The sequence below is a fragment of the Leptinotarsa decemlineata genome, unplaced genomic scaffold (genome assembly GCF_025532065.1).
Source record: "Leptinotarsa decemlineata unplaced genomic scaffold, Ldec_3_MD MMD2_tig00026328_RagTag_RagTag, whole genome shotgun sequence".
NCBI classification, from domain to species: Eukaryota; Metazoa; Arthropoda; class Insecta; order Coleoptera; family Chrysomelidae; genus Leptinotarsa; species Leptinotarsa decemlineata.
This window is the reverse complement of record NW_027412688.1, coordinates 23,698,684-23,725,266: the sequence shown is the minus strand read 5'-3', so window position 1 is coordinate 23,725,266 and position 26,583 is coordinate 23,698,684. Positions and strand designations below refer to the sequence as shown.

Genomic DNA, 26,583 nt, shown 5'->3' with positions numbered 1-26,583 from the left:
TGGGATAACATTTTAAACTTTGGCAGGTACCTTGCAATTAATATTTTTTTGTATTCTGAGGAATATTGAATATAAAGTACTAGCATTCATATCAGAAATATCAGAATTTTTTCCCATAACACACCTTAATGAAATTGGATTTTTTTTTCAATTAGACCAATGATAACATAACATCATTGTCATCTGTTACTTGTCAGAATTGACATTTTGCCCTATATCCGCATAATAACTTGAAAAAATTATAAAATAATAGAATCACACGTTAATAGGCTTCACACGTTGAAAGGTAAGACCTCGTTAGTCCTTAGCTCGCACAAGTTTCTCAACTTCTGAGAGTTGTCGTTCGTATGGGGGCGACAGCTGATTAACGGAAAAACAGATTTGTAAACAGATTTTTTAAACTGACAGGACAAGAATGCGAAAGGAAAAATGACAAAAAATATCCACTCAATACAAAAGAAATGAATGACATTGAAGACGAAGTTGAAGAGTTTCAACACATCGTCAAGAAAGTCTGATATAAAATGCAGAAATTTATCGTAGAGTCAGATTTGTCAAAAACGAGTTAGAAATAAACATTCAACGCATTATGAAAAATATGTAATTCGTTACAAGATATATAAAAAAGAAATTGAACGAATTGGTGAACAAATAGAATCGAAAGAAAAAAATACCACCTTGAGCATATCTACATCAGTAGTCAACCGGTTACTTGGCAGAGTACACCTGTATTTGACAGAAAATTTCTACCGGCAACATCAAAGATATCACAATGTGGAACACTGAAGCATCCAACGCAGCATTTAATTTTTCGTACAGAACGATAAACTCATTTAACATTATCTGATGAGCAAAGTTTTGTCCACTTCTGACCTTAAAACAGAGGAAATAATAGAAACAAAAATATTAGCATACAAATTATTCAAAAAGATATCTTCAATCCACCAAAAGAATCAATATTCAAGTATACGAGTAATAACATATACATTCACTGGAATCACTTCAAAGTGATTATTTTAGTTTCAGAACAATGTATGAAAATTATTGAGATAAATCACTGAATGTTATGATGTTTTGTTGACAATTTGGTTATAGTTATTTTGATTTGATGTTATTTACACATCTAATAGGGAAAATAAAGAATATAAGATTTATGAAATTAACTCAAGAAGCGTTATTATTTGCTCGTTAACCACATCTTACGTTCATACTTCGAAAATCCAAATGAGTTCAGCAATGGAATAAAAAAAAAACTAGATGAACTTTGCAACAGCAAAGACAAAGAAGCGTTATTATTTGCTCGTTAACCACATCTTACGTTCATACATTGAAAATCCAAATCAATTCAGCAATGAAATAAAAAAAAAACTAGATGAACTTTGCAAACAACAAAGACAAATTTCTGGAGCTGTATTTATTTCTTTTTGTGGTGACAGGCCAATACGGGTAACTTCTGGGCAAGATATGACATCGAAGTCACGCATTCATCAAAATTATGAAATTTTAATCTTGTTTCGTTCGAATCGATAGAGCGATAGATCCGAAAAATAAAAAAAAAAAGTCGAAGTGACAGTATTTACACAGTGACAGTTATTTACACATGTAATAGTGAAAATAAAGAATATAAGATTTATGAAATTAATTCAAGAAGCGTTATTATTTGCTCGTTAACCACATCTTACGTTCATACATTGAAAATCCAAATCAGTTCAGCGATGAAATGAAAAAAAAACTAGGTGAACTTTGCAACAACAAAGACAAATTTCTGGAGGTGTATTTATTTCTTTTTGTGGTAATAGGCTAATACGGGTATTTTCTGGGCAGGATACGACATCGAAGTCACGCATTCATCAAAATTATGAAATTTTAATCTTGTTTCGTTCGAATCGATAGAGCGATAGATCCGAAAAATAAAAAAAAAAGTCGAAGTGACAGTATTTACACAGTGACAGTTATTTACACATGTAATAGTGAAAATAAAGAATATAAGATTTATGAAATTAATTCAAGAAGCGTTATTATTTGCTCGTTAACCACATCTTACGTTCATACATTGAAAATCCAAATCAGTTCAGCAATGAAATGAAAAAAAAAACTAGATGAACTTTGCAACAACAAAGACAAATTTTTGGAGGTGAATTTATTTCTTTTTGTGGTAACAGGCCAATACGGGTATTTTCTGGGCAGGATACGACATCGAAGTCACGCATTCATCAAAATTATGAAATTTTAATCTTGTTTCGTTCGAATCGATAGAGCGATAGATCTGAAAAATAAAAAAAAAAAATCGAAGTGACAGTATTTACACAGTGACAGTTATTTACACATGTAATAGTGAAAATAAAGAATATAAGATTTATGAAATTAATTCAAGAAGCGTTATTATTTGCTTGTTAACCACATCTTACGTTCATATATTAAAAATCCAAATCAGTTCAGCAATGAAATGAAAAAAAAAAACTAGATGAACTTTGCAACAACAAAGACAAATTTCTGGAGGTGTATTTATTTCTTTTTGTGGTAACAGGCCAATACGGGTATTTTCTGGGCAGGATACGACATCGAAGTCACGCATTCATCAACATTATGAAATTTTAATCTTGTTTCGTTCGAAACGATATAGCCATAGATCCGAAAAATTAAAAAAAATTAAAGAAGTTGAAGTGACAGTAGAGATTCCCAATTTCGACCAAAGGTATGAAATTGGAAACTGAGCAACGATTTTTTGGCATTATTCGAAATCTCAAAAAAAAACTGATTCTTCGTCAAATTGAACAGGTTTAGAGGAGCACATGACAAAAGAATAGACGTATTTTTTACTAATTTTTCAAGCACAAACTAACTGCGAAGTCAAATTTTCATCATATCTATTTATAAAAAAACTTCCATATGTCGCCAACTTTATGTGTGACACTGTATATGCTGTGATATAAACTCACACATACGAAACCTAACAACATAGATAGATGTAGATACCTTGTTTTGGTGATGGAAGTTATATTGGTGAATCTTTGATACCTTGTAAACTGCGTGAGAATGAATGTCGAGATTAGATCAGAAATAGACAATTGACAGGATCAAAATTGTCAGAAAAAATTTATGAAATCAGACGGTGAACATGGAATGATTGCCAATGAACCTCACTCTCAACTCAAATAAACAGCGTATATTCTTATACAAGGGTGGTGTGCCAAAATTCCGACCTAACAAAGATACGAAATATTTTTCCAGAATTTTCCGAACATTGTCCTCTTTTAACTCTATACCTTTCTCCTAGCGGTTCTCCCATCTCTATAACCTGTCCAAATAGTACTCGGCTCTTATCCCTGCAAAATAATTGTTAACGAAGGTGATTGCCTCTTCATTTGATGAACATTTTTGTTCTCTGAGCACGATTTTCAGTTGAGGGAACAAAATGAAGTCTCTTACGGCTAGATCTGGTGAGTAAGGCGGATGGTCCAGCAGTTCAAACCGTAATTCGTGCCATGTCAAACACTGAGGTGTGAGACGGTGCATTGTCTTGGTGAAACAGGATTTTTTTTTCTGCAAATGTTTTTCTGTAATGATTTGTTCTTTTTGAAGAAAATAAACTGAAATAACTTCATGACTATTCCAAAAACAGTAGCCATCACTTTCCCAGCCATCATTTTGCAGTCCACTGTTTGGACTGTATTTTTATTTTTTGTCTAACGTGAGCAAACACGGCGTTAATATTAATTCAATATGTGACAAACATGTTCATTTGACATGTTCATAACCTCTAGTATCTATCTCACTTCAAATCGGTGGTCACCTAGCACCATTGGGTGAACTTTGAAGACATTACCGTTAATAGTTTCAGTTTTTTGACGTCCAGAACGTTTATAGTCTTCCAAGTAATCACGGCCACGTTTAAACCCATCTGTTCAAAATTTCACTATAGTGAATGATGTTGCAGAGTTTATATACACACAATCCAATTCATCTTTGATTTGCGTAGGCATATCGCCTTCCAAAAACAAATATTTGATGACAGCTTGATACTCGATTTTGTCTTTTTCATTGAAACATTTACATCAACAAGTTCAAAAACATGAAAAATAGAGATAAAGGTCCTAAAAATATGAGCGATAGCTCATTCGATTCGGAATCACCTCTAGAAAAATGTTGTTGAAGGATTTTGATGCAGGTAAAAAATTGCAATTGTCATTAACAAAACGAGATTGAAAAAAATGGTATTAAGTTTTCCGTTAATAACTCAAAAATATTAATATTTAAGCAATTTTAAAAAAAGATCGCTGAAGAGGAGGAAATTTCCGATAAAAAAGTTTCGACTCCCGAAACTCTATCTCCATTATTTATAATTTTAATTTGACGTTTAAAATGAGGTTCCGCGCGGCTGTTACGGCATGCGCGCGCTGCCGATAAAGAGAGTTTATCAGAAGAAATAATTTTTTTATAACATGAAATGTCATTTTGAAAATTTAAAAAAATCTAGTATCTTCTTAACACTTGAATGAATCGAGTCCCGTAGAAAAAAAAGTTTTATCACCATTTTTGAAAAAGTTATTCAATTGTTATTCAATTTCGTGGAGCCGTTTTGATATATATATATATATATATATATATATATATATATATATATATATATATATATATATATATATATATATATATATATATATATATATATATATTTCATACGATCCTGCCATGAAAGTTCATGAAAATTTATTAATTTGGTAATTATGATTTTTTATAACTATTGCAAAATGAAATATCTAAAAATTGTTGATGAACATTTTTCTTTCAATTAATATTTGGCTATGTCTGTTTTCACATTGAACATTGGCAGTTATTAACATAGGATATGAATTTTTTACTTATTTGTTTATTAAATTGTTTTAAACAAATAGAGAAATTCAATATTTTTCAAAATTTTTTTTGCTGTTTTGTTGTGTCTAGAGATAATTATGATTTGAAGAAAAAAATTGTTTCTTTGATTTCAATTTTCAATTGTTTTAAATCGATTTTTTTATATTTAGATTGTTATTAGTTTAATAAACGAATAAATGATAAATGAAAATCATATTTTTCACTAAATCATTCGAAAGTGTAAATTATGATTTTTGAAAGTGAAATTATTCTTTAACTAATTATTCAAACAATCGAAATATAGAAAAATCGATTTTAAATAATTGATAATCAACATAAAAAAATAAAGAATATGAAAAATCATAATTATCTCTAGGCAACAAGAAAACAAAAAAAATCTTCAAGAATATTGAATTTCTCTATTTGTTCAAAACAATTTAATAAACAATTCACGTAAAAAATTCATATCCTATGTTAATAACTGTCATTATTTAATGTGAAAACAGATATAGCTGAATATTAATTGAAAAAAAATTCATCAACAATTTTTAGATATTTCATTTTGCAATAGTTATAAAAAATCATAATTAACAAATTAACAAATTTTTATGAACTCCCATTGCTGGATCGTATGAAGTATATATATATATATATAAATATATATATATATATATATATATATATATATATATATATATATATATATATATATATATATATATATATCAAAAGGGTTTCACGAAGTTTAAAATTTATAGGCCAATTATTTATACCTTTTATCCCATTATTTATGCCAACGGAGATTGGGAAAAAAATTGTTATTTAACAATTGAATAACTTTTTGGAAAATGGTGACAAAACTTTTTTTTCTAACATTCAAGTGTTAAGAAGATACTAGATTTTTTTCAAATTTTTGAAATGACATTTTATGTTATAAAAAAATTATTTCTTTCGATAAACTCTCATTAGCGGCAGCGCGCGCATGCCGTTACAGCCGCGTGGAACCCTATTTTCAACGTCAAATCAAAATTATAAATAATGGAGATAGAGTTTCGGGAGTTATGACTTCTTTATCGGAAATTTCCTCTTCTTTAACGACCTTTTTTCAAAATTTCTTAAATATTAATATTTTTTGAGTTATTAACAAAAAACTAAATACCATTTTTTTAAAATTTTATTTTGTTATTAACAAATGCAATTTTTTACCTGCACCAAAATCCTTCAAAAACGTTTTTGTAGAGGTGATTCCGAATCGAATGAGCTATCGCTCATATTTTAGGACCTTTATCTCTATTTTTCATGTTTTTGAACTTGTTGATTAGACTAATTGACATATTTCCCATTTCGAAACTCCTGTGACATCTGTCGGGACATTCGAAAAAGAAGCGAACCAACGAAGAGAAAACTGTGACTATCATTATCCAATTATATATGACTGATTCAACATTTCGTTAGGTGTACCTATGACTTTCGTTTAAAATGTACGCCTACGACTTGATGGAAATCAAAAACAAATGCCAAACTTTAACTACACGGCAAATAAGAACATGGTAAAAGTTACCTATCCGTGCACCTTCCTCCTCACTCCACTTTTCCACTTTCCTAATTCGATTGCAGACATCACCTCGGGCCTTCGTAGCACGCCAACATGAGAAAGAGGAAGAATACTGCTATGTTGAAGTTTTCTCGATGGTGCGATGCTCGACTGAACGCGCCTGGGGGCTCCTGAATGGGGGGCGGGCCATTAGAAGGGAGAGTGTATTCCACGTCGTAATCGTATTCTGGAAAAAAGAGAGTTTTATTGAACTTCGCCGATGAATCGAATGAAGCATGACGGGTTGTGAGAGAAAATGGTTGATGACATTTACAGGGGCGATATTGAAAACTATTTTCATTTAATCATGAATGAATGAAGTGAATCTATAATCTAAGGAAAAGTTGAAAACTCACACAAGGGATGAACAAGGTTTTATCGAGTTTTTTATATAATAATAATAACGTTTATTGTGCAAAAACTAGTTTTATACACAAAGGGAGAAGGGTTAGTCAGATGCTATCTTCCACCCGTCCCATAATTAGAAAAAAGAAAAAATAAGCATACAGTTAGACTATAAGTAACAGTTACAATAGACACAAAAATAATATAAAAAAAAACTATTATGGAGATAATATAAAAGATTACAATCATTTTTGAACATCTAGGAAATGAATTTTAAAAGTTTTTTTTGAATTGATATATAGACAAATGAATATACGGTAATAAATTATTTAGATACCAAAGTAAGAAAAACATCCCTTAAATTTGGTGTTAACATGATATGGAATGGTAAATGTATCTTTTCATAAAGTGATAGAATGATTATCAGATCGCTTACTAATTAATCTGAACAAGTAATTAGGAGTTATGCTTTCCAATAGTTTATATAAGAATACAGATATGAGATAACGAATTCTAAACTCAATATTCAGCTGAACTAATTTCAATAAATATGAAGTCACATGATCACGGTAGATTATGCAGCACACAAATCTCATACAAGCATTTTGTATGCGTTAAAGTTTGTGTTTATTATAGTCTGGCAAGAAGTTGTAATACACTGAGCAGCAATAGTCAATATGGGGATAAATCAATGATTGAACTAATTTCAGTTTTGTTTATTGAGAAAGCTGGAACTTGAACTTGTATGAGGATTTCAGTTCAAAAAAGCAAGTTTTGTAAATGTGTTTAACGTGCTCGTTGAACGAGAGAGTGTTATCGATATATACACCTAAATTTGTTGCTGAATTCACCCAGTCAATCGATTCATTGTCAAGAAAAAGATGGAAATTTGTTTCAACTTCATATTTCTTGGTGGATGTCAGAGGTTTGGTCTTCTACAGGGCGTTTATTGAACATGCGACAAAAAATTAGGAGACTATTCCTTGGACTATTCTGAGGATATTTTGTCCTTCGATGATATTTGATAGGGCGATTTGTTTCGAAGATACGGGGCGAAAAAGAATTTCGACAATAACAATTTTGGTAATTTTTGAATAATTAACGTAGCCGAAATGAAAGTATAGCGTACTCCAGTGGACTTACCACGTAATAAAAAATCTAACAATTCCGTTGGTACCACTTTCCGATTACTACAAACGGCTGCAGACATTCAATTTACTGGGTGTAACGCAATCGGAAACGATACTGGTGTTTTTGAAAGAGTTCGGGAGTGTATGAGAAAATGATTGGATTCTTGCATCCGAGCGGGGGTAGTCATTTTCATCAGTTCTTGTAGATTAATGCTCAACTTTGTTACTAAAAATATAACTATTGATAAAAGCTATTTGGTAAGATAAAATAATGAAACTTTACATCAAGTTGATTGTACTGAATTGTTGGGTGATGATATTGATAATAAACTCACCTGGAGGTTCCATGTTGACAGTGTCAAACTGAAGCTCAGTAAACATATACATATATTTACTTCATAGGTTGAAACAAACAGTCTCTTTTGATGTTCTCATGCTTTTATACCACAGTTTAATTTAGTCAGTGATTTCCTATGGTCTTGAACAGTGGGGCTTATCAGCTGAAGCTGATGAAGTGTTTGTTATTCAGAAAAAGGTAATCAGAATTCTGGCTGGGGCATCTTCAAGTGCAAACTGCAGGCCATTATTCATTCGTTATATTGTATTAACAATGCCTAGTTTGTATATCTAGCAAACTCTGTTCTATATAAGAAACAATATTTCAATTATTCCTAAAAATTAGCAAATCCATGAACATTTCACCAGAAATAACCCTAAACTTTATCAGCCTTATAGTAGATTAACAGTATCGAAGAATCACCCCATGTGCTGTGGGATTAAACTATATAATAAGCTTAGTGATGACATTAAGTCCTCAAACATCAATGTCTTTAAAAGGCAGCTCAAGGTTTTTCTATTGTAGAAAGCATACTACTCTGTGGATGAGTTTCTCCTTGAATCATAATTTGATTGTAGCTAAGTGATTTTATTTTTATTTAAGTTATGCTTTGTATTTGGTTTTTTTATAATAAGTTTGACCTGTTGTATCAGCCAGTATTTTATGATGATGTTTGCCTAATGTGATTGTAAATGAAAATTGATTTAATAAATGTTTGATTGATTAATTGATTGATCACATGTAAATTTTGGTGATAAATTGTTATTGTTGAAATTATTTTTCGCTCTGGATCTTCGAAACAACCTATCAAATATCATCAAACGACCAAATAAATATCCTTAGAATAATAGTCCCTTAAATTTTTGCCGCACGTTTATCAATGTGTTAATCGATTTGAAATTCAATAAAAGATAGCTGAATATTACTGGAGTTTTTTCCCAACACCAAATCGTTAACGATTTGGTGTTGGGAAAAAACTCCAGTAATATTCATTACTACACCAAAGGTTCCAAACAGTATATCACAAAAGATAGCTGAATGAAACATCGAAATTCCTAGAAAAAATATTTGGATGAGGCAGTCGGAAGTGGAAATAATATAAAAATAATAAGAAAAAATTAACAATATGAGTATATGAAATTTCAACACTTTTATCGACCTTTTCTGAGTATTTTCATCTTCCACAATCTTAGAAATATGAAATTCCTTTGACGTATATTGAGGAAGTTCTGGAAATGGAACGAACCAAATGAAAAACTGTAAGATTCATTAGATTTCTCCAATTTTGAAGACGTGGGCAGATTTCTGCCGCCAACAACATAAGTATTTGTATTATTTACAAGGTTTTTTGATAGACAAAATAATTGAATACGGCAATTTGTTGATAAAAGAAATAGTATCCTTTTTATCAAATATTTACAATTTATGTAGTACCTTATCGGAATGAATTACAATTGTGCAAAGTTCAGATTGTAGGAAAAAACCTGAAAAAATGTTATTGTCCTCCATAATAAAAACTTTCGTACAGTATTTGTAAACATCTTATTGTTACCTGAAATGGAAATAAATTAATGAATGGATGACAAATTTTTCAATGACACACAAATAATAATATGTTCATTCTCAACATATTTACACCCACTAATATAGTGTAATGATAGTGATACGCCAACCGACTCATCGAACACATGACCTCACCACAAAAGAATGCAGGCTGGAACTGCCGGTAAAATTTTAATCCAGTAAGGAACCATCTACAGAATTCTCGAAAGGACCTTTACCGATATAAGCTCGTCTTTCCGACCCAAGAGGACAGTTCAGAAAGTGAATCGAGCGGCTTAACAAGAAATTCAAATAGTGGAAATAAATCAAACGTTAGTTGCTAAGTGTTGTGATTGATGAATTAGTATGTGATCATTGAAATATTATTGGAAATAAATTTGTTTATTTCATTTATTTATTATAATTGGTGATCAGAAGTGGTTTTGTAGAATAAATCTGTGGGCGCTTAGTGGACAATTTTTGTATTGCGGGGGAAGTGACTATTTATTCGCGAAGAGAGACTGGTGATTCGTTGTGTTTCGCGAAGTGGACAGTACAGGAGTAAGAAAATATAAACTGATAGACCTTTCTCACGAAAAATACACTTGTGAAAGTGTATAAGTGAACATATATAGTTTTGTGGAAAATAGACAATAAGAGACAAAATATGGTCGAGGAAAGTGCGCCTAACGGACTTGAAAGTCGTCGAATTGAAGCAAGAGTTGGAGGAACGGGAGCTAGACTGTTCTGGAAAAAAATCAGTACTCCAGAAGAGACTGTGGGATAACATGACTGAATCAGGAGAAGATTCCAAAACATACTTATTTGAACTCGATGAGGATACCAAATCGCTGAAAGACGAACTTCAACAAAATTCGAATAGCTTGAAGGAAGAACTTCTAGAAAATGCAGAAGGCTTAAGGTAAGAACTTTGTTGTGTGGCGAGTCTACTCGAAGAAAGGATAGGAACCATCGAGACAGAGATAGACAAAATGAGGAAGGAAATAAACACGAAAGTAGAAGAAATCAAAGGCAATGAAAGATGTCAAAGTCAGTTCGATGGAAAAACTCCTTGGGCAAATTATCGCCGATAATTCGAAGCTGCGGCCAGAGCGAGGAGATGGGTTGCAGGAGAAAAGACGGTAGCATTAACACTGGCGTTGCCTGGAGAAGCAACGAATATTTTGCAAAGCCTCACGCCTTAAGAATAGGAAGATTATGACCAACTTATTAAGCATCTTGAGCTACGGTATCGGTAGGCCTACCTAGAGCTCGTTTAGCATTCACAGCTGAAAAATCGCTGCCATAAATCTGGAGAATCTCTACGGGAATTTGAAGCCGACATTGCTCGATTGGTTCGTCTGACACATCTTGCTACACCTGAAAATGCAATGGAGTGGTTAGCAGTTCAGGCAGGTCGGACTTCGCGACCAATAAACCAGGCAGACCCCGACACTAGCTCATTCCAAACATTTCGTGGATGCACTGGCAAGCGCTCCGGAGTTTGAGGCTGCAAAACAATCCTGCTAGAGCCGGAGCAAAGCTTGAACTGCCGAGGAAGATAGACAGATGCCTGCTGATATTGAGGCCACCATTAGAAAGATAATAAAATAATGTTGCCTGGAGAAAAAAAAAAGATGCTGGAACTGGTAAAATTGGGCATGTGCGAAGCAAATATCCAATCATTCAAAGAACCAACACCAAAGCAGGAAATCTAGAGGGGATTGATGAGAAAGGGCAATCGTCGGCCTGTATTCAGCAGATGTCCTCCAGAGTCACTGGAGGACATCAGGGAGTAACGAAGACCCTCCAGAAAGTGAGACAACGGTTTTACTAGGCTAATTGTCAAGACGACGTCAAGGACTGGTGCAGAAAATGTGCTGAATGTGCTGCTATTAACGGACCTCGGATACGACCGAGAGCTCCAATGCGCCAATGCGTATAACGTGGGTAGTACCTTTAAGAGAATCGCCATCGACATCGCCGGCACGTTTCCAGAGTCCGACCATGGGAACAAATACATCCTGGTAGCCATGAACTACTTCAGTAAGTGGGCAGAAACCTATGCCCTGCCCAACCAGGAAGCCTCAACCGTCGCTGACGTCCTGGTAAAGGAATGGATATGTCGATTCGGTGTCCCATTGGAGCTGCATTCGGACCAGGGCAGACATTTCTACTCAAAATTATTTTGATGTGTGTTTTATCAAGGTGAAACCGCGAATGACTCACTAATGAGATAATGAGATACACTTATAAAATCATTGTATTGTCATCGATTATCGATAGGTGTACACAGTTTGAAATAAATATGTCCGTTTAAAGTGAGTCAAAATTGAGTCCAACGGAATCGGTCACAAACAAACATAGAAGTGAAACTAATGAAATAATAATTGTTTCTCAATAAGATATCTCATAAAAATGTTTTATATCATATCAGCGACTGATATGATATAAAACAGGTTTCGAAGAGATAGTACCAATTGACGACAATATTTTTACTTGTAGCTGAGTTTTGTCAGAGAGACAAATGGGTTTCATGACTGAGGAGATGAACAAAAAAAACCTGCTTGAATTGGATCGGGCAATAGATAAACTATATTTTGGAATTTCAGTGTATCAATATTCAGGTGGAAGTGCTGTATCCTGAGCCGTATTGAATATATTCATGCTAGGAAGGCAATGTCGTCGCGATATAGGTATGAACGGAATTTCAGACCTTTCCTTATAAATATGATTTATTTGTACAAACAGCAGTACCCATGCCCATTGAAGCTGTTGAAGACTACTAGGTACTCTTGGCTGACTTACTATCGACATGATTATCATAGATTATGCCTAATATTTGCTTTCAGTGGGACTCTATGGAATTTTGCGATCGAAGATATCCTTTCTGAGCCATTCTGATGTAGGTTGCAACTGTTGTGGAGGAATACGAGAATATTTCACGAACAGCAAAAGACTAATAATTTGTTATTGTCACCGGTGTAACTTCAAAACAACTCAATGATGCAGATCATCTAATTTCGATGGCATTATTAGTCATTTTATGAATATGCATGACTCACGAGACAGATTATTAAACAGAAGAGTCAGATGAGAAACTGCAAAAATTTCAGAACATACCTAATATTCTAGACTCATCCAGGTTTTCTCCGGGACTAACCCTGTTTTTCTTGCTTCCTTTATGATCACCTCGTGCGCCGTCTGGAAGAATATTATTATTATTAGGAGAAGTTGATAATTCATATTCAGTTTTCTATTGCTTGTTTGTTGTCAAGGTTGAGTTAATTCAAATTTAAAGCTCGGCTGATTGTATTCAGAATGTATTTTGATGAAATAATCGGGTATGTTGAAATTAAACCATTTTTCGGGTACTTTGATGTTGGGTTATATGGAGATGCCCACATGGAAATTTCTAATGAATCAGGACTGAATCAGATTCATGTCAAGTGTATTAAATAGGGTACAAAAATGCATAGTTATTTTTAAACTCAGGTCATGTTATGTTGAAGTCAAGTATCGTAGATCTTTGTTGCAAACAATATGAATTGCATATGGAATTCAACCTGAAAACGCCTCTGAATACTTATCATTGATATAATTCAAATGTGACTATTTATGATATCAAATCATCTAAAAAAACAATTCGTTCAGGCCAGTCTCAACTTCCTACACAGTAGGTTAATGGACTGACATCTATCAGAAAACAACTACTTCCCTGGCTAATACCACGAATGGCGTTGAATTATATCCGACAAGTGTCAGTACAGGATTCTTCACAGAAGTTATTCCTGCATATGCTGTTGGCGATACAACTGCCGACATTGATTTTCAATTATTGGAACACACTTGCAGACCGGTGCAAGGTAGTGTATATCATCAACATAAAGTCGATGGTTTCCGATAATTGGAAATCAAATTCCTTTAGAGTATCATTCTTCGAACTAAGCTGTAGCATACAAAAAACAAAAGGTTTGTCGTTGCCCCATCTGCCTGTGAACGAGGTAACCAACTGCATATCCGAAATTTGCCCAATTCCTCGTATAAGGAAAGAACTTTTCACATATAGCAGTGGGAGACTGGCTATAAATCAAATCATCTAAAAAAACAATTTGTTCAGGCCAGTCTCAACTCCCTACACAGTAGGTGAATGGACTGACACCTATCAGAAAACTACTACTCTCCTGGCTATAATATGTTGAAAATTCTAGAATGTTCAAAGGAAAGTCAGAAACGGACGAGTAATTGAAAATTTCAAAGAACATTGATGTTGATAATGGCAAATTCCTCAGTGAGCCATTATGCTGACACGATGGGGCGCATTGATTTTCCCGGTTTGTGGATTTTTGATAGGGAGTATAGTTTTGACACCGTTTGAAGGCTTACCTATTGCGGAACCAGGTTGTAGTATAAAAATCTCCTTAAAGCAGGGGAGCGTCATTGAGACATATTAGGTTGCAAATTTTAGATGATAAGAAGAAAAAAATGTTGTATAATATGTACCTGTTGCATGGACAAATTCGAGCGCGTCAGATATTGATACCATTGATGTCCTACGTATTTTTAATAATATTGGTATGTTAATCTCATCGTTTACATGATGTGGGTGGTTGTATGTAAGAGTTAAAAGTGAAAAGAAAAAAATTCGATCGAGCGTGTCAGATTTTCTGAGGGGGTGTTGAGTGCAACAAAAAAAAAGCACTAATTCAATAATCTGACGATTTAGATCTGGCGCGAACTCGCGGCCATTATTATAATGTGCAAAAAAAATCACCATTTTGAAATACGCATTCGCGTCAGATTGAGATATATACAGGGTGTCCCTGGACTTCCTCTTTTCCTCTCGGGAATATATAGATGGGGTCAAAATATCACCAGTACTTCATATAACTTTTTTTCCTAAAAGTCTTCGTAACCAAGTTACGGGCCCTCGAAGTTACAAAATGAAAAATGTTTTTCTTTGATAACTTTTCAAGTGAATATTCAAAATCATCCAAATTTTGGTAATTGACTAAACAAATGAATTCCTTCGATGAGCTTTCATGCAGGAGTCAGTTGTTTTGCTACAAAGTCAGGAACGGACTACCCCCGATGGTCCACACCCCAAAACTTTGAAATGACAGATATTTTTCAATATTTTTCAACAAAATAAGGTTACTTGGACAATTTTATGAATAAAAGTACTCGTGTGGAAAGTCAATCGGAGCAACGAGTCTTGATAAAAATGTAGTTCTACTCGACGACATCAAACCCGCTCGTCCACCATTATTTGAAATGAATAATTATCAAAGCAGAAATAATAATGATAACGTTAATTCAACAACATTTATAACAGGAATAATACAAAGTATGCTAAAATGAAGTCGTAAACAAAAAGTACAGTACCTATATGGAAGTTTAAGTCACAATTGTGATAGCAGATATTTTTTCAAAAGAAATATCAAGTTCTGTAGATTCGTGGTGTTTTTAAACTAACAAGCTACTCTACTATGAAATATCGAATTCATTCCATATTTTGTATGTGCATAATACGTGTGGAATAATCACGTTTCGTGTTGATCAGTTATCTGAATCTCATGAAACTCAACATTCGAATGTTTCAAATTCTTCTTCACAGCTAAACTGTTGAGGAGTTTCACTGATAATTATAATTTTATGGGAGAAATTCTTTAACATGAATCTAAATTTAGTTGAAAAAACGCACATCGGAAAAAATATTTACTATACTAATAAAAAGCAAACGAATGAACTACAAAAACGGCTGCACATGATCAGGTGAAAAATATCCAGGGAATAATTATGTTCCATTTCTTTCACAGATGTTGACAAAAAACCTTTTAGAAAGTTTTGATAAAAAATGAGAAACTGGAATGCGATTTTGTTTTGTTGAGTGGTGCGTTGTCATATGACTATCATTGTATTGTCAATATTCTATAGGATATTTTGAATTTTTTTGATATGGCCGAACAGTTTACATTCATTGAATATGCAGATATGCATGTATTTTATGGACGAGCATTTTGTAATGCTGCAGAAGCTCGTCGTCTGTATTCCGAGCATTTTCCCAATCGAACGGTACCGTCAAGAGAAACATTCGAGCGTGTCGATCGCAGCTTGAGGGAGACAGGTATGTAATAATTGATAATTAATTTGAGCACGTTGTTTTATTTCGATATTATTGTAGGTACAGTTTTGCCAAAACGAGGTGGTGAGGGCGCTCCTAGGACTGTACGTACCGTTGTATTGGAGGAAAATATTTTGGAAGCCGTCGCTGATGATCCTTCAATGAGCATCAGAAATCTATCAGAACAGTTCCATACATCCAAGTCCACTATTCATAGAATAATTGGTTCATGGATAGGCAAAAAGAGGATATGACTTTTATTAATCGAGTTTTATTCACTGATGAAGCAGGTTTCAGTAGAGATGGAGTTATCAACTCTCATAATCTCCATATATGGGCCGAAGAAAATCCCCATGGGATATTGCAAACCAAACACCAACGGAAATTCAACGTGAATGTTTGGGCTGGTATCATAGGAAACCATTTTATAGGACCATTCGTTCTACAGGACCGATTGAATGGAGAACGTTATTTGGAGTTCATTCAGAACGATTTGAATGGACTTTTGGAACATGTTCCATTGCAAACCCGAAGAGATATGTGGTTTATGCATGATGGCGCTCCTCCGCATTTTAGTTTGATTGTGCGTGACCATCTGAACCATATTTTCCACAATAGATGGATTGGTAGAGGTGGGCCATATTCATGGCCATCGCGGTCTCCGGATTTAAATCCATTGGATTTCTTTCTGTGGGGGCATCTAAAAAGCCTTGTTTACGCTACACCTATTCACACAAGAAATGCATTGTTGAATAGAATAACATTACATTGTGAAGCCATACGAAACGACCCTGGAATGCTATTTCAAGTACAGAGAGGGTGTCTTCGCAGACTAAGAAAATGTATAGAGAGAGAAGGTGGTCATATCGAGCAGTTTCTGTAGCGGATTTTTCATTTCTGTTTGCTCTTGAGGCTCTTGAGTTTCGTTAGTTAAACGTGTTTGCATTATAAAAATTCGTTATGAACATTTTACCTATCATTTCCATTTTCCTTAAAAACTAATATTTTCGAATAATGGTAGACATCTCAGGATAAATGTTGTTGAATTAACGTTATCATTATTATTTCTGCTTTGATAATTATTCATTTCAAATAATAGTTGACGAGCGGGTTTGATGTCGTCGAATGAAACTACATTTTTATCAAGACTCGTTGCTCCGATCGACTTTCCACACGAGTACTTTTATTCATAAAATTGTCCAAGTAACCTTAATTTGTTGAAAAATATTGAAAAATATCTGTCATTTCAAAGTTTTGGGGTGTGGACCATCAGAGGTAGTCCGTTCCTGACTTTGTAGCAAAACAACTGACTCCTGCATGAAAGCTCATCGAAGGAATTCATTTGTTTAGTCAATTACCAAAATTTGGATGATTTTGAATATTCACTTGGAAAGTTATCAAAGAAAAACATTTTTCATTTTGTAACTTCGAGGGCCCGTTACTTGGTAACGAAGGATTTTAGGAAAAAAAGTTTAATGAAGTACTGGTGATATTTTGACCCCATCTATACATTCCCGAGAGGAAAAGAGGAAGTCCAGGGACACCCTGTATATGGTTCATCTTTATGTTTTAGACGTGCTGTCTCATAATCTGACAATTCTCTAGAGATATTCGCTTAATCTGACAAAAACAATATTTTTTAATTCATTGAACTTAATCAATTGGAAAGCTCAGGAAATAGCATGCAAATAAATAAGTGGTTGTTTTTCAACTGGAATACTTGTATTTATAAAAAAATAATTATAAAAAAATGCTCTAAAAATTTTAATTTTTTATAATCAATTGATTCATTGATGAAGAAAATAGAAATGAACGTTTCTATGTTTTTTACCACTTTTATTTGTAACTAACGTTACTGCAGTCTCGTCCTATAAGGACATTTTTGAACTTATATATTGTATAAGTTTGAAATATTGTATAAGTATTGTATTGTATAAGTTTGAACATGTCCTCACAGGACGAAACTGCAGTAACGTAAGTTACAAATAAAAGTGGAAAAACACATAGAAAGTTTAATTTCTCTTTCCTTCATTATGATTTCCTACCACGTAGTTATGTTATTTCGGTTTGCGGAAATCGTCAGATTATATATTTTTCGTTATCCTTGGATTATTTCCTTCAGAATATAAAAAAAATAGTTACGCTCAAGAATGTCGAAATGACGTTATTTTTTTACAACTTTGCTGCCCTCCCCTTTCTTTACGTCACTCTGGATTACTGGAATATACACTTTTTAGCAGGTAATTAACTCAGCCTACCTTAATCTGACGCGCTCAAAAATTTCTGATGATCAATTTTTTTTTTACTAATCTGATCCTTTATTCCTCACAGGCGGCCTTATATATGGGTCTCATATTCGGTGGAGGTACTTAACCGGGTACAAAGTATCCCCCTGCATATTAATCTGCCGCGCTTTAGTAAATCCCGAAATCACCGCTAGGGCTCCCCTATTATTAGACTTCATACAACATACAAGAAAGATCGTTCTGCAAGAAGTAAGATTTTGGTTTCTTTTGATGTAAGTTCCTTATTTTCTAGCGTCCCAAATCCACAGGCCTCACAATACCTCAGGGAATTACTGAAGAAAAATAATTTCAATAATAACCAATTTTATGAATTCGTTTCTCTCAAAGTATTTTCCTAGGATATGATTAAGGTATGTGGATGATATTTTCGCGATATTCGATAACAAAAAATCGAATATTGAGGACTTTGTTTCGTTTTCGAATAACAGATTTCCACCAATAAAATTCACATATGAGTTAGAAAATAGGTGACAACTTCCATTCTTTGACGTTTTGGTAATGATGAGCCAATATGGCTCATCGTCTCGTCTTTTGACTTTTTCTCTCACACATGAGAGGTTCACAAAAGAAAAACGTACAATACAGGAAATAGCAGCCACTAACGGTTTCTTGAGGGGTATTGTAGATGATATAATAAGGAAGAAAAAGTTTAGGTTGAGAATGAACGAAATCTCGACTTTCAAAAATGATGAAAATCAAGATGAATATATCTCAGTTCCATACCACCACCAAGAACTTTGGAAAGATTTTCAAGGAACTAGGTATGAAGTTGGTTCTTAAAACAAGTCAAACACTACAGATTCTTGAATTCGGAAAAGTCTGGAATTTACGAAATTTAATATAAGGACTGCGATGCAAAATATTATGAACAGACAAATATCAAAATAAGACATAAGGAACACTTAGCTCACTTAAAATATAGAACACCTGAAAAATTAGCAGTCACCCATGATATTTTGCAACAAAATCATTCCGTAGACTTGAGTCCATTAAGATTAGTCAGACAAGTTAACAACAACAGATTCCTATGAGATTCCTATGAGAGTGTAGAAATAAGTAAACCTTATGGTATGTGTCTATGGTATAAATAAAGATAACATTGTAAGTATGTTTAGTTTGATTGTCACATTGAAGATGATAACTTGGTGATCGAAACAGGTGTCATGGTGTTGGGAAAAAACTTCGATAATATTCATCACTATAGATAGAAAGAAAAAACATAAAATTATTCCGCTATTTTGGTTTTTACTTTTCTTTCATTTCATTTACTGTGATGAAAAATACATTGATCAAAGAATCCTATGCAGATGACAAAATGATATCGCCAGTGAATTCATTTCGAGACTGGGAAAGTTTGATGAAGTTTGGTGGAAGAATGAGAATGCAGTTTTTATTTTTCTGATTGACTCGGCTGTTATGAAGATCCATAGTACTTTCACAAACTACACCGGAAACAAACATTTTTTTGAAAACGATATGTTTTGCTATCACAGCAGCGAAACATGGCGTGATCTTTCCGAAAATGAAGTTTGTGAAGATCAAATCGTTGCCGTTAACATACGAGTAAAATACAATATTAATGAAATATGTTGTGTTGAAATATCATATCTTCTACTTCAACCCAATCCAAGAGACAAATATCAGTACCATAAAATATAATATTTCCCAATCAATACTTTTTTATATAAACGGACACTCACCTTTTCTTGATGTTGGTGCAGAAGTCTGAGTTGTTGTTCTCAGCGTGGTCGGCCCCGGAATTTCTGAAAAAAAATTATTCCCTTATAATGCTTTCGTTCAAAATAGTTGAATCGTGATCAAATTATGAAAATATCATGGGAGAATAATGGTGATTATCGAAGTATTGGTGTTGATAACGATATTGACTGAAGAAAGTTGTCTTATAAGTGTAATAGACCACACTTTTTGAAAAAAAAAAAGAATTATTTTCCTTTGTTCTATGAGAAAATGGTTCGTCTAATAGAAAGTAACACCTGAATTTTTCTATTCCGAAGAAAAATCTTAGTTTCAAAAAATACTGCGACCTCATTTCAAACCATTTTTCAAAAATTTATATGATTTTTGAAATGCAAGTGGAAGTACATGGATAAATACACGACATAACTATTCATTTAGAACTACAAAATCAAATACCTTGAATATAACTGAAGGAAGGGATTTATCAATCCCAAGAAACATTACATGTAATTGAGAAAATATACCGTTTAGTGTGACTCCGGTTTAAGATATTAATAGATTGACAAACTGAATTCTGTGACGCGAAAGTGTTTTGCAATTGAAGAAAAAAGTGCAATATTACACCGATTAGAAGTCGGTGAATCAAATGCGGCTCTCGCAAAGGATTTTGGCGTATTCCATTCTACAATATCCACAATTAAAAAGAATGAAGATAAGATCGAGTCGCTGTTCAATGCGAATGTTTTGAAATGCAAACGTGTGAGGACTTCTACTTATGAGCAATTGGATAAGGAATTGTTACAGTGGTTCAAGCTTCAGTGCGACCGGAGAATACCCCTTAATGGACCTCTGCTACAAGCGAAAGCAAACTTTTTTTTAACATGTTCCATGAGTTGTATAAACCGTTTGAAAGAGACACAACAACGTCTGAGGCGAGTCTATGTCTGATATAAACTGATTTGCAATGCGACATTCCTGTCATTATATTTCATTATCAACTTTATTGTTTTGAATACAGACCTTTAAGTTTTTTTAAAGCCACTGTTATAACAACTTCATGCAGCTATGTATTACAATTACATAATATAATGATCGGCATTTCCATAAAATATGCAATTGTACATCACCGTGTAAAAGAATAAATGGCCAAATTGTAAAAATTACAGGACCATCAGCGCAGCCTCTATGAAATATTCAAACTCATAAATTACCTAGCAGTCAATTAAAGAATTAAAGGGACAAACACGGTACTAATTACCGTACAGTTCTCAACCAGTAAATCGTTAACAACGACATTTTCGGAGTTTTAGCGCAGCCATTCCTGTCCCGGCTAAATTATTCATTATAACGCCATTAATCCTAATTAATCCGGGTTGAAATGAGTTTGGGATAGACGAAATAATCCCAGAAGACATTCGAACGTTTCATTCGTCATCAAGGAGTTTGTCTCAAGGGGTTAGCAAGTTTCTCTATCCGGAGTCAGTATTTTATTTCAAGACACAATTCGAAGACTACTTGATGAAGGTCTTCATTGAGAAATTTATTCAAAAGCCTTTTTTGGAAATAATCAATTGAACAAACATATTACTTATTTAAAAAAAATATGTTTATTAAAACGTATCATATGAATGATCTGTAATTCGAGTTTATATCATGAAAAGGGCCATTCTTATTTTCAGTGGCTTGGAAAATGATTGAACCGTGATTCGGTTTTATTCCTATTATTTATGAAATATGTCGAACGCTTCATTTAGTAGCTTCGACGAGTTGAATTGTGACATAACACTTGAAAAATTGATTTTATTGCATTGTATGGTACTTTCTAGAGTTGTTGTGTGTACTCACAGCACTTAGGCCGCATGTGACCCATTGTACATCTTCCCGAGTAGTTGTCCTCCTAGGTCATCATCCATCCTGTTCTTTCCAGGAAGGTGAACAGGTGACTAGGAGACATCTCCTTTATATTGACAGGTGTAGGCCAAGACTCGCCGAACACACTCTCTTTAGCAACCTTGAGGTGTCTCACGGTGGCATCCATGAAGGTTTTGGAAGATGTAGCGATATTACTGGCATTGTGCGGCTTCTTCAACCTTCTTGGGGTTCCCTCCGTGGAGGTGCATAAGTAAGGGAGTTTTCCTGCAGGAGCAGCCGGTTCTTTGCCTTTATTCAAGGCGGAGCTCTTGGCGCCCGCCGCAGGAAGTGCCCTTGCTGTTGGAGGGGATCTGCTATGTCCAGCCTCACTCCAAGCGGTAAATTGGGGTGGAAATTTCTGTTCTTCCCCAGCCACCGCCTTAGACTGAGGTGAGCACTTCCGTCCAGACTGGGGATTGGTTTTTGTTTTTGTTGTTTCTGTTTCTGTGTTATTCCATTTATGTATGTTCTCACGAGTAGCAAGGGGTGAGTTGGTCACCTCTGGTAGAGCCCTGCATTACCAGAGGTAGGATGATTACAATTACAATGTTGAGGGATTTTAGTTCCCCTCACCCTACTTATTTCTGCCAGGAGTCCGGCGACCCCGTCCATAAGACCACATTGGCTTCCCGGCAGGGCCTTCAGTCTCCTTGGCGTTCCCCTATCCGGGACTAGGGACGCGCATGATAGGTAGTCCAAACCAAGGGCTAAACAGTCGTTATATATGAAGTGAAAAATAGATGAAGAAGAAAAACTCACTCAACACTCACTTAATGATCAAATATATATTTTCTCAAAGAAAATCAACTATGAATATATGAGCTTGACAGAATCCAAGAAATGCACAAACAAGCTGGGCTAATAAACATCCAATGCAACTGTTTAAAATAGTATCACTAACCTTAAATGTAGGCTTGTGCTGTCGAAGTCAAATGATGAATTATACTTGAACTCTAGTGGTGAAATGAAAAACGATCACAACAGTCACCACCATTCATTCATCAACATAATTACTTAGAGCATCTTGACGATAAATAACCATTACCATCCAAAAATTAATTGATAAATGAAACTATTTCTATGAACAAGATACTTCAAGCGCGAAAATGAATAACTACACAATACAACAAATCTCACAAGCCACGACGTGTGGCTTTTCTTTATGTTTTACTAGTGACCTGCCCCGGCTCCGCATCGGTGTAATGCTGATACTAAATATACTACAGAATGTCTTCATATACAACGACGTTAACAGCTCATTTGTCAGTAGGCAATACAAACATGTTTTCTTTAGAGGTTACTCTCGAAAGAGCGACATATTGCATTTGAGGCAGTTATAGTTCAGTTTAGGATTGAATGTCATGTCAAAATCACCGTAGTTCGCATATATTCACCTTCAGGGATCTCCTATGAGTATTTTGTTTCTTTCATACAGTTTGAACAAGGCAATATAATTACGGAGTCAAACAAAACTTTTATATTAGGAGATTTCAATATTCCAGAAATCGGAGACCCACTAATATCCCATAATAATCTTAATATAAAATTGTCTATTATGAACGATTTTCCAAATTTCAATTCTTTCAGCTCATACAATAATGTTACTGATTTCCAAGGAAGGACCTCAGACTTATTTATTTCTTCCGAAGGTAATTTGTTCAGTGTTATACGAGAAGAAAGCCCTTTAGTGTCTGAGGACAGATATCACCCGTCCCTTGAAATTGTTCTAGAATGTCGTGAAAATTTATTGAGTGGTGATGCAAAGACTAGTAATGCAATCAATCATAAGTATATTAAAAAAAAGCTAATTTTGATCTCATTGCAGAACTTATTAGAGACACCAACTGAAACGAGGTATTGCTAATTGTGTGCCAGAATTCAAACTATATGAGAGTTATAATGAATTTTCTGTATGTATAATAGAGAAATTGAAAAATCAATTGTGGAAAAACCTTAAAAAGTAAAACATATTTCAGTTGTTACGAGTTGTAATAAGTACCTATTCGTTGTTATATAATAATACATCTCCATATTATATTGTGTTATATAATATATCCTTTCATGTGCTTATAGTATATTTATGTATATTTCTTATCAGTCATCCTTGTAATGAGGCCACCAGGCCTGTTATGGTGAAATAAATAAATATAATTGACCCGGTAACGCCGATACCGCTACGCCCCTGCTTTTAAAATCTGTGATATTTTTGAAAATATTGATTCATTTCATGTATATCTGTTGAGGTTTGAATAATGAAATTGAGAAATTCGAATTGTTTAGTTCGATATTTTTGAAGGTTCAAAACAATGGGTTCTAACAAATTGGAATCGATGGATCTTGCCACGGTACCTCCACCATCAAAGCTGGTACATTTCGCAAATTCATCTTGTTTAGAATCCCAACCCTCAATGACCCACTTGAAGAAAAATGAATCATACTAAAATTTTGCTGGAGACAGAATAATTATTCAAAATACAATGCAAGAAAGGCATCATGTTTTCCCTGAAAATCAACGATGGAGTAGGATGCATATTACTGAAAAACTGAATTTATTATTCCATCGCTGCTATGGCTATGAAATCCTTTGCCAGTATTGTGATACCAGTGATACATTTCTAACCAGATCAATTTAAAACCGTTGAGACTGACAAACAGTACATATTTATCTGTTTTTGGCAGTTCCATACTTTTGGTAATTCCCAATTTCCACTCCACAATAAAATGTTTCTTGAGAAGATGTTTTGTTGGAATAGAAAAAGGGAGTATATGCATTTCTAGTTGATGAAATAAACTCATCGTTCATTGAGCTTCAAGGTTGAAGCAAATCCACTTGAAATTTTGGAAACGGTTTCGGAGGTCTATCATAGAACAGATCTGTAGAGGCAAATTTTGAGAGAATTAGATGGTTCTTTGATACTCTAAGTAATTCATTCGCTTTTATTATGAGGTTGTTGTTCAGACTTTGCGATGACTGTGGATTCTTGAGTTGGTTATGAAGTAGCGATCTAGAAGAGCGGCAAGTTCCTCGTCTTGATCCGGAATTCAAATTGGGTCTTTGAGTGAACAAACTGAATTGTATATCTATGTCCTACTGTGAAAGGCGGAAAATGTAATATTTCACTTCTCAAAAGACAGCATACTACTAGGCATGTACTCCAATTCAGTTACCTCAACGGCAGCTGCCAGTGAAAATAATGTCTGACAACAAAAATATTCACATATCACCGGATAGTTGAAGAATTTCGAAGCTCTATTCAGTAACAGACAAGTAAAATTCAATAGTAAGAAAAGCAAGCGTTTCGGTATCGATGATAAATCAGAAAAACAAAAATGTCTTTTATGAAATATTTTCTCTTCATATCCGGCTCCATATATCCAGGGCCCCCGCTACCATATGTGCAAAGTGTGCAATGCACACGGGGGCCATCCTTTAGGGGCGCCAAAATCTAGGGTCGAAAATTGCAATAATTTTCAAAAAAAAACAAAAATTAATTTTAAAATAAAAGTTGAGGAATTAAATAGGATTAGGTATAAATACACACGAAATTTTATTAGTATATCATTCAGTTACTGCCGTTTCTTATGTTGCGAGAACATGTCAGGCGGTGATTTTTCCTGTTTAGACATGCCCGGAGCGCTATAAAACAGAAGATGCATCGCCAGAGGCGTTTTTAAACCGGTTAGTTCACTGGATCGTGCAACAAGTGCATAAAAATAAGTAATCCTATCAATTATTACATTTGAAGTTATTTTTATTCTGTCAAGTGTTGTGTTGTATAATATTTTGTTTACTACTTTTTTTCTAAAAAATAAAATGCTGACTAACTGCTGACTCAAATTTCAACGGTTTGATTTTTTATAAATTGGTAAGTGGTCCCTACTTCAATTACTATCAACATTAACCCTATATAGGATACTGGTTATAATTATTTTTTGTTTACTCAAATATCTTTTTATTAATTGAAATGTCATGTACAGGGTGTTTGACTACATTTACGTGCTTCCAAGAGCCTTCATTATGTCAGATAGAAAAAAATGTTTTGAGCAGAAATTGTACGTTTTTTTCCTATATTATCTTTTGGAATTATAAGATAAAAACAAAATCGCATCGAAAATGAAAAAATATAGGCAGCATCCACATTAATAAAACACCCTGTATATCATGCGCTAAAATAAAAGCCCTTTTTTCTCTGATTTGAAAAATATATATGTTGATATCATTTGGAAGTTACATTAGCTTGAATAAATTGCAGAGAAACAATTAGAAGAAATATAATTTATTTTCAATAGTCCAAATAGCAAACGAATATAAGCATAAAACATTTTTTTTCTATCTGATATAATAAAGGCTCTAGGAAGCACATAAATATAGTCAAAAAGTCAAAGACCCTGTACGAGTTTAAAAAAATAATTGTTTTTTTATTAATGACTCCCTTAGTTTTTATGCTATCGATCTTTTCAAAAAACCATTTTGTAGGTTTTTTAAGGGCTATAAGATCAAATTAGTTTAATACTTTTTCTACCTTTATTTTTGAAAGGGTTTAAGTGAATGGGCTCGAACAAATTGCTTTTTACTTAAGTACGTTAAATTTGTTTTCATTACCTGATGATATTGACCTCTTGAGTATTTTACAATATATATTTGGAAAAAATTCAATCTCCACCCTTCCAAACTTAGCATTTCACTAAGAATTCTTCTGACAATGCCTGTATCTGTAGCGTCTGGCGAGCGATCTTTTTCA

The 26,583-nt window shown here is 33.9% G+C and overlaps 1 protein-coding gene across 5 annotated transcripts in view; it reads right to left on the bottom strand.

Annotated features, from left to right (window-relative positions):
- Positions 1-26,583, bottom strand: part of LOC111515229 (neurotrimin) — a 371,220-nt gene that overhangs the window by 18,676 nt on the left and 325,961 nt on the right. For 4 of the 5 annotated variants that reach the window (XM_074182664.1, XM_074182666.1, XM_074182668.1 and 1 more), the window contains exons 9-11: positions 19,933-19,995; positions 12,926-13,006; positions 6,416-6,635 (exon numbers count right to left, since the gene is read on the bottom strand). In XM_074182664.1, coding sequence (XP_074038765.1) covers positions 6,475-6,635; positions 12,926-13,006; positions 19,933-19,995 — 305 coding nt within the window. In that variant the 3' untranslated portion in view covers positions 6,416-6,474. The remainder of the gene's footprint in view (positions 1-6,415; positions 6,636-12,925; positions 13,007-19,932; positions 19,996-26,583) is intronic. The other variant, XM_074182669.1, reaches the window with a different exon arrangement.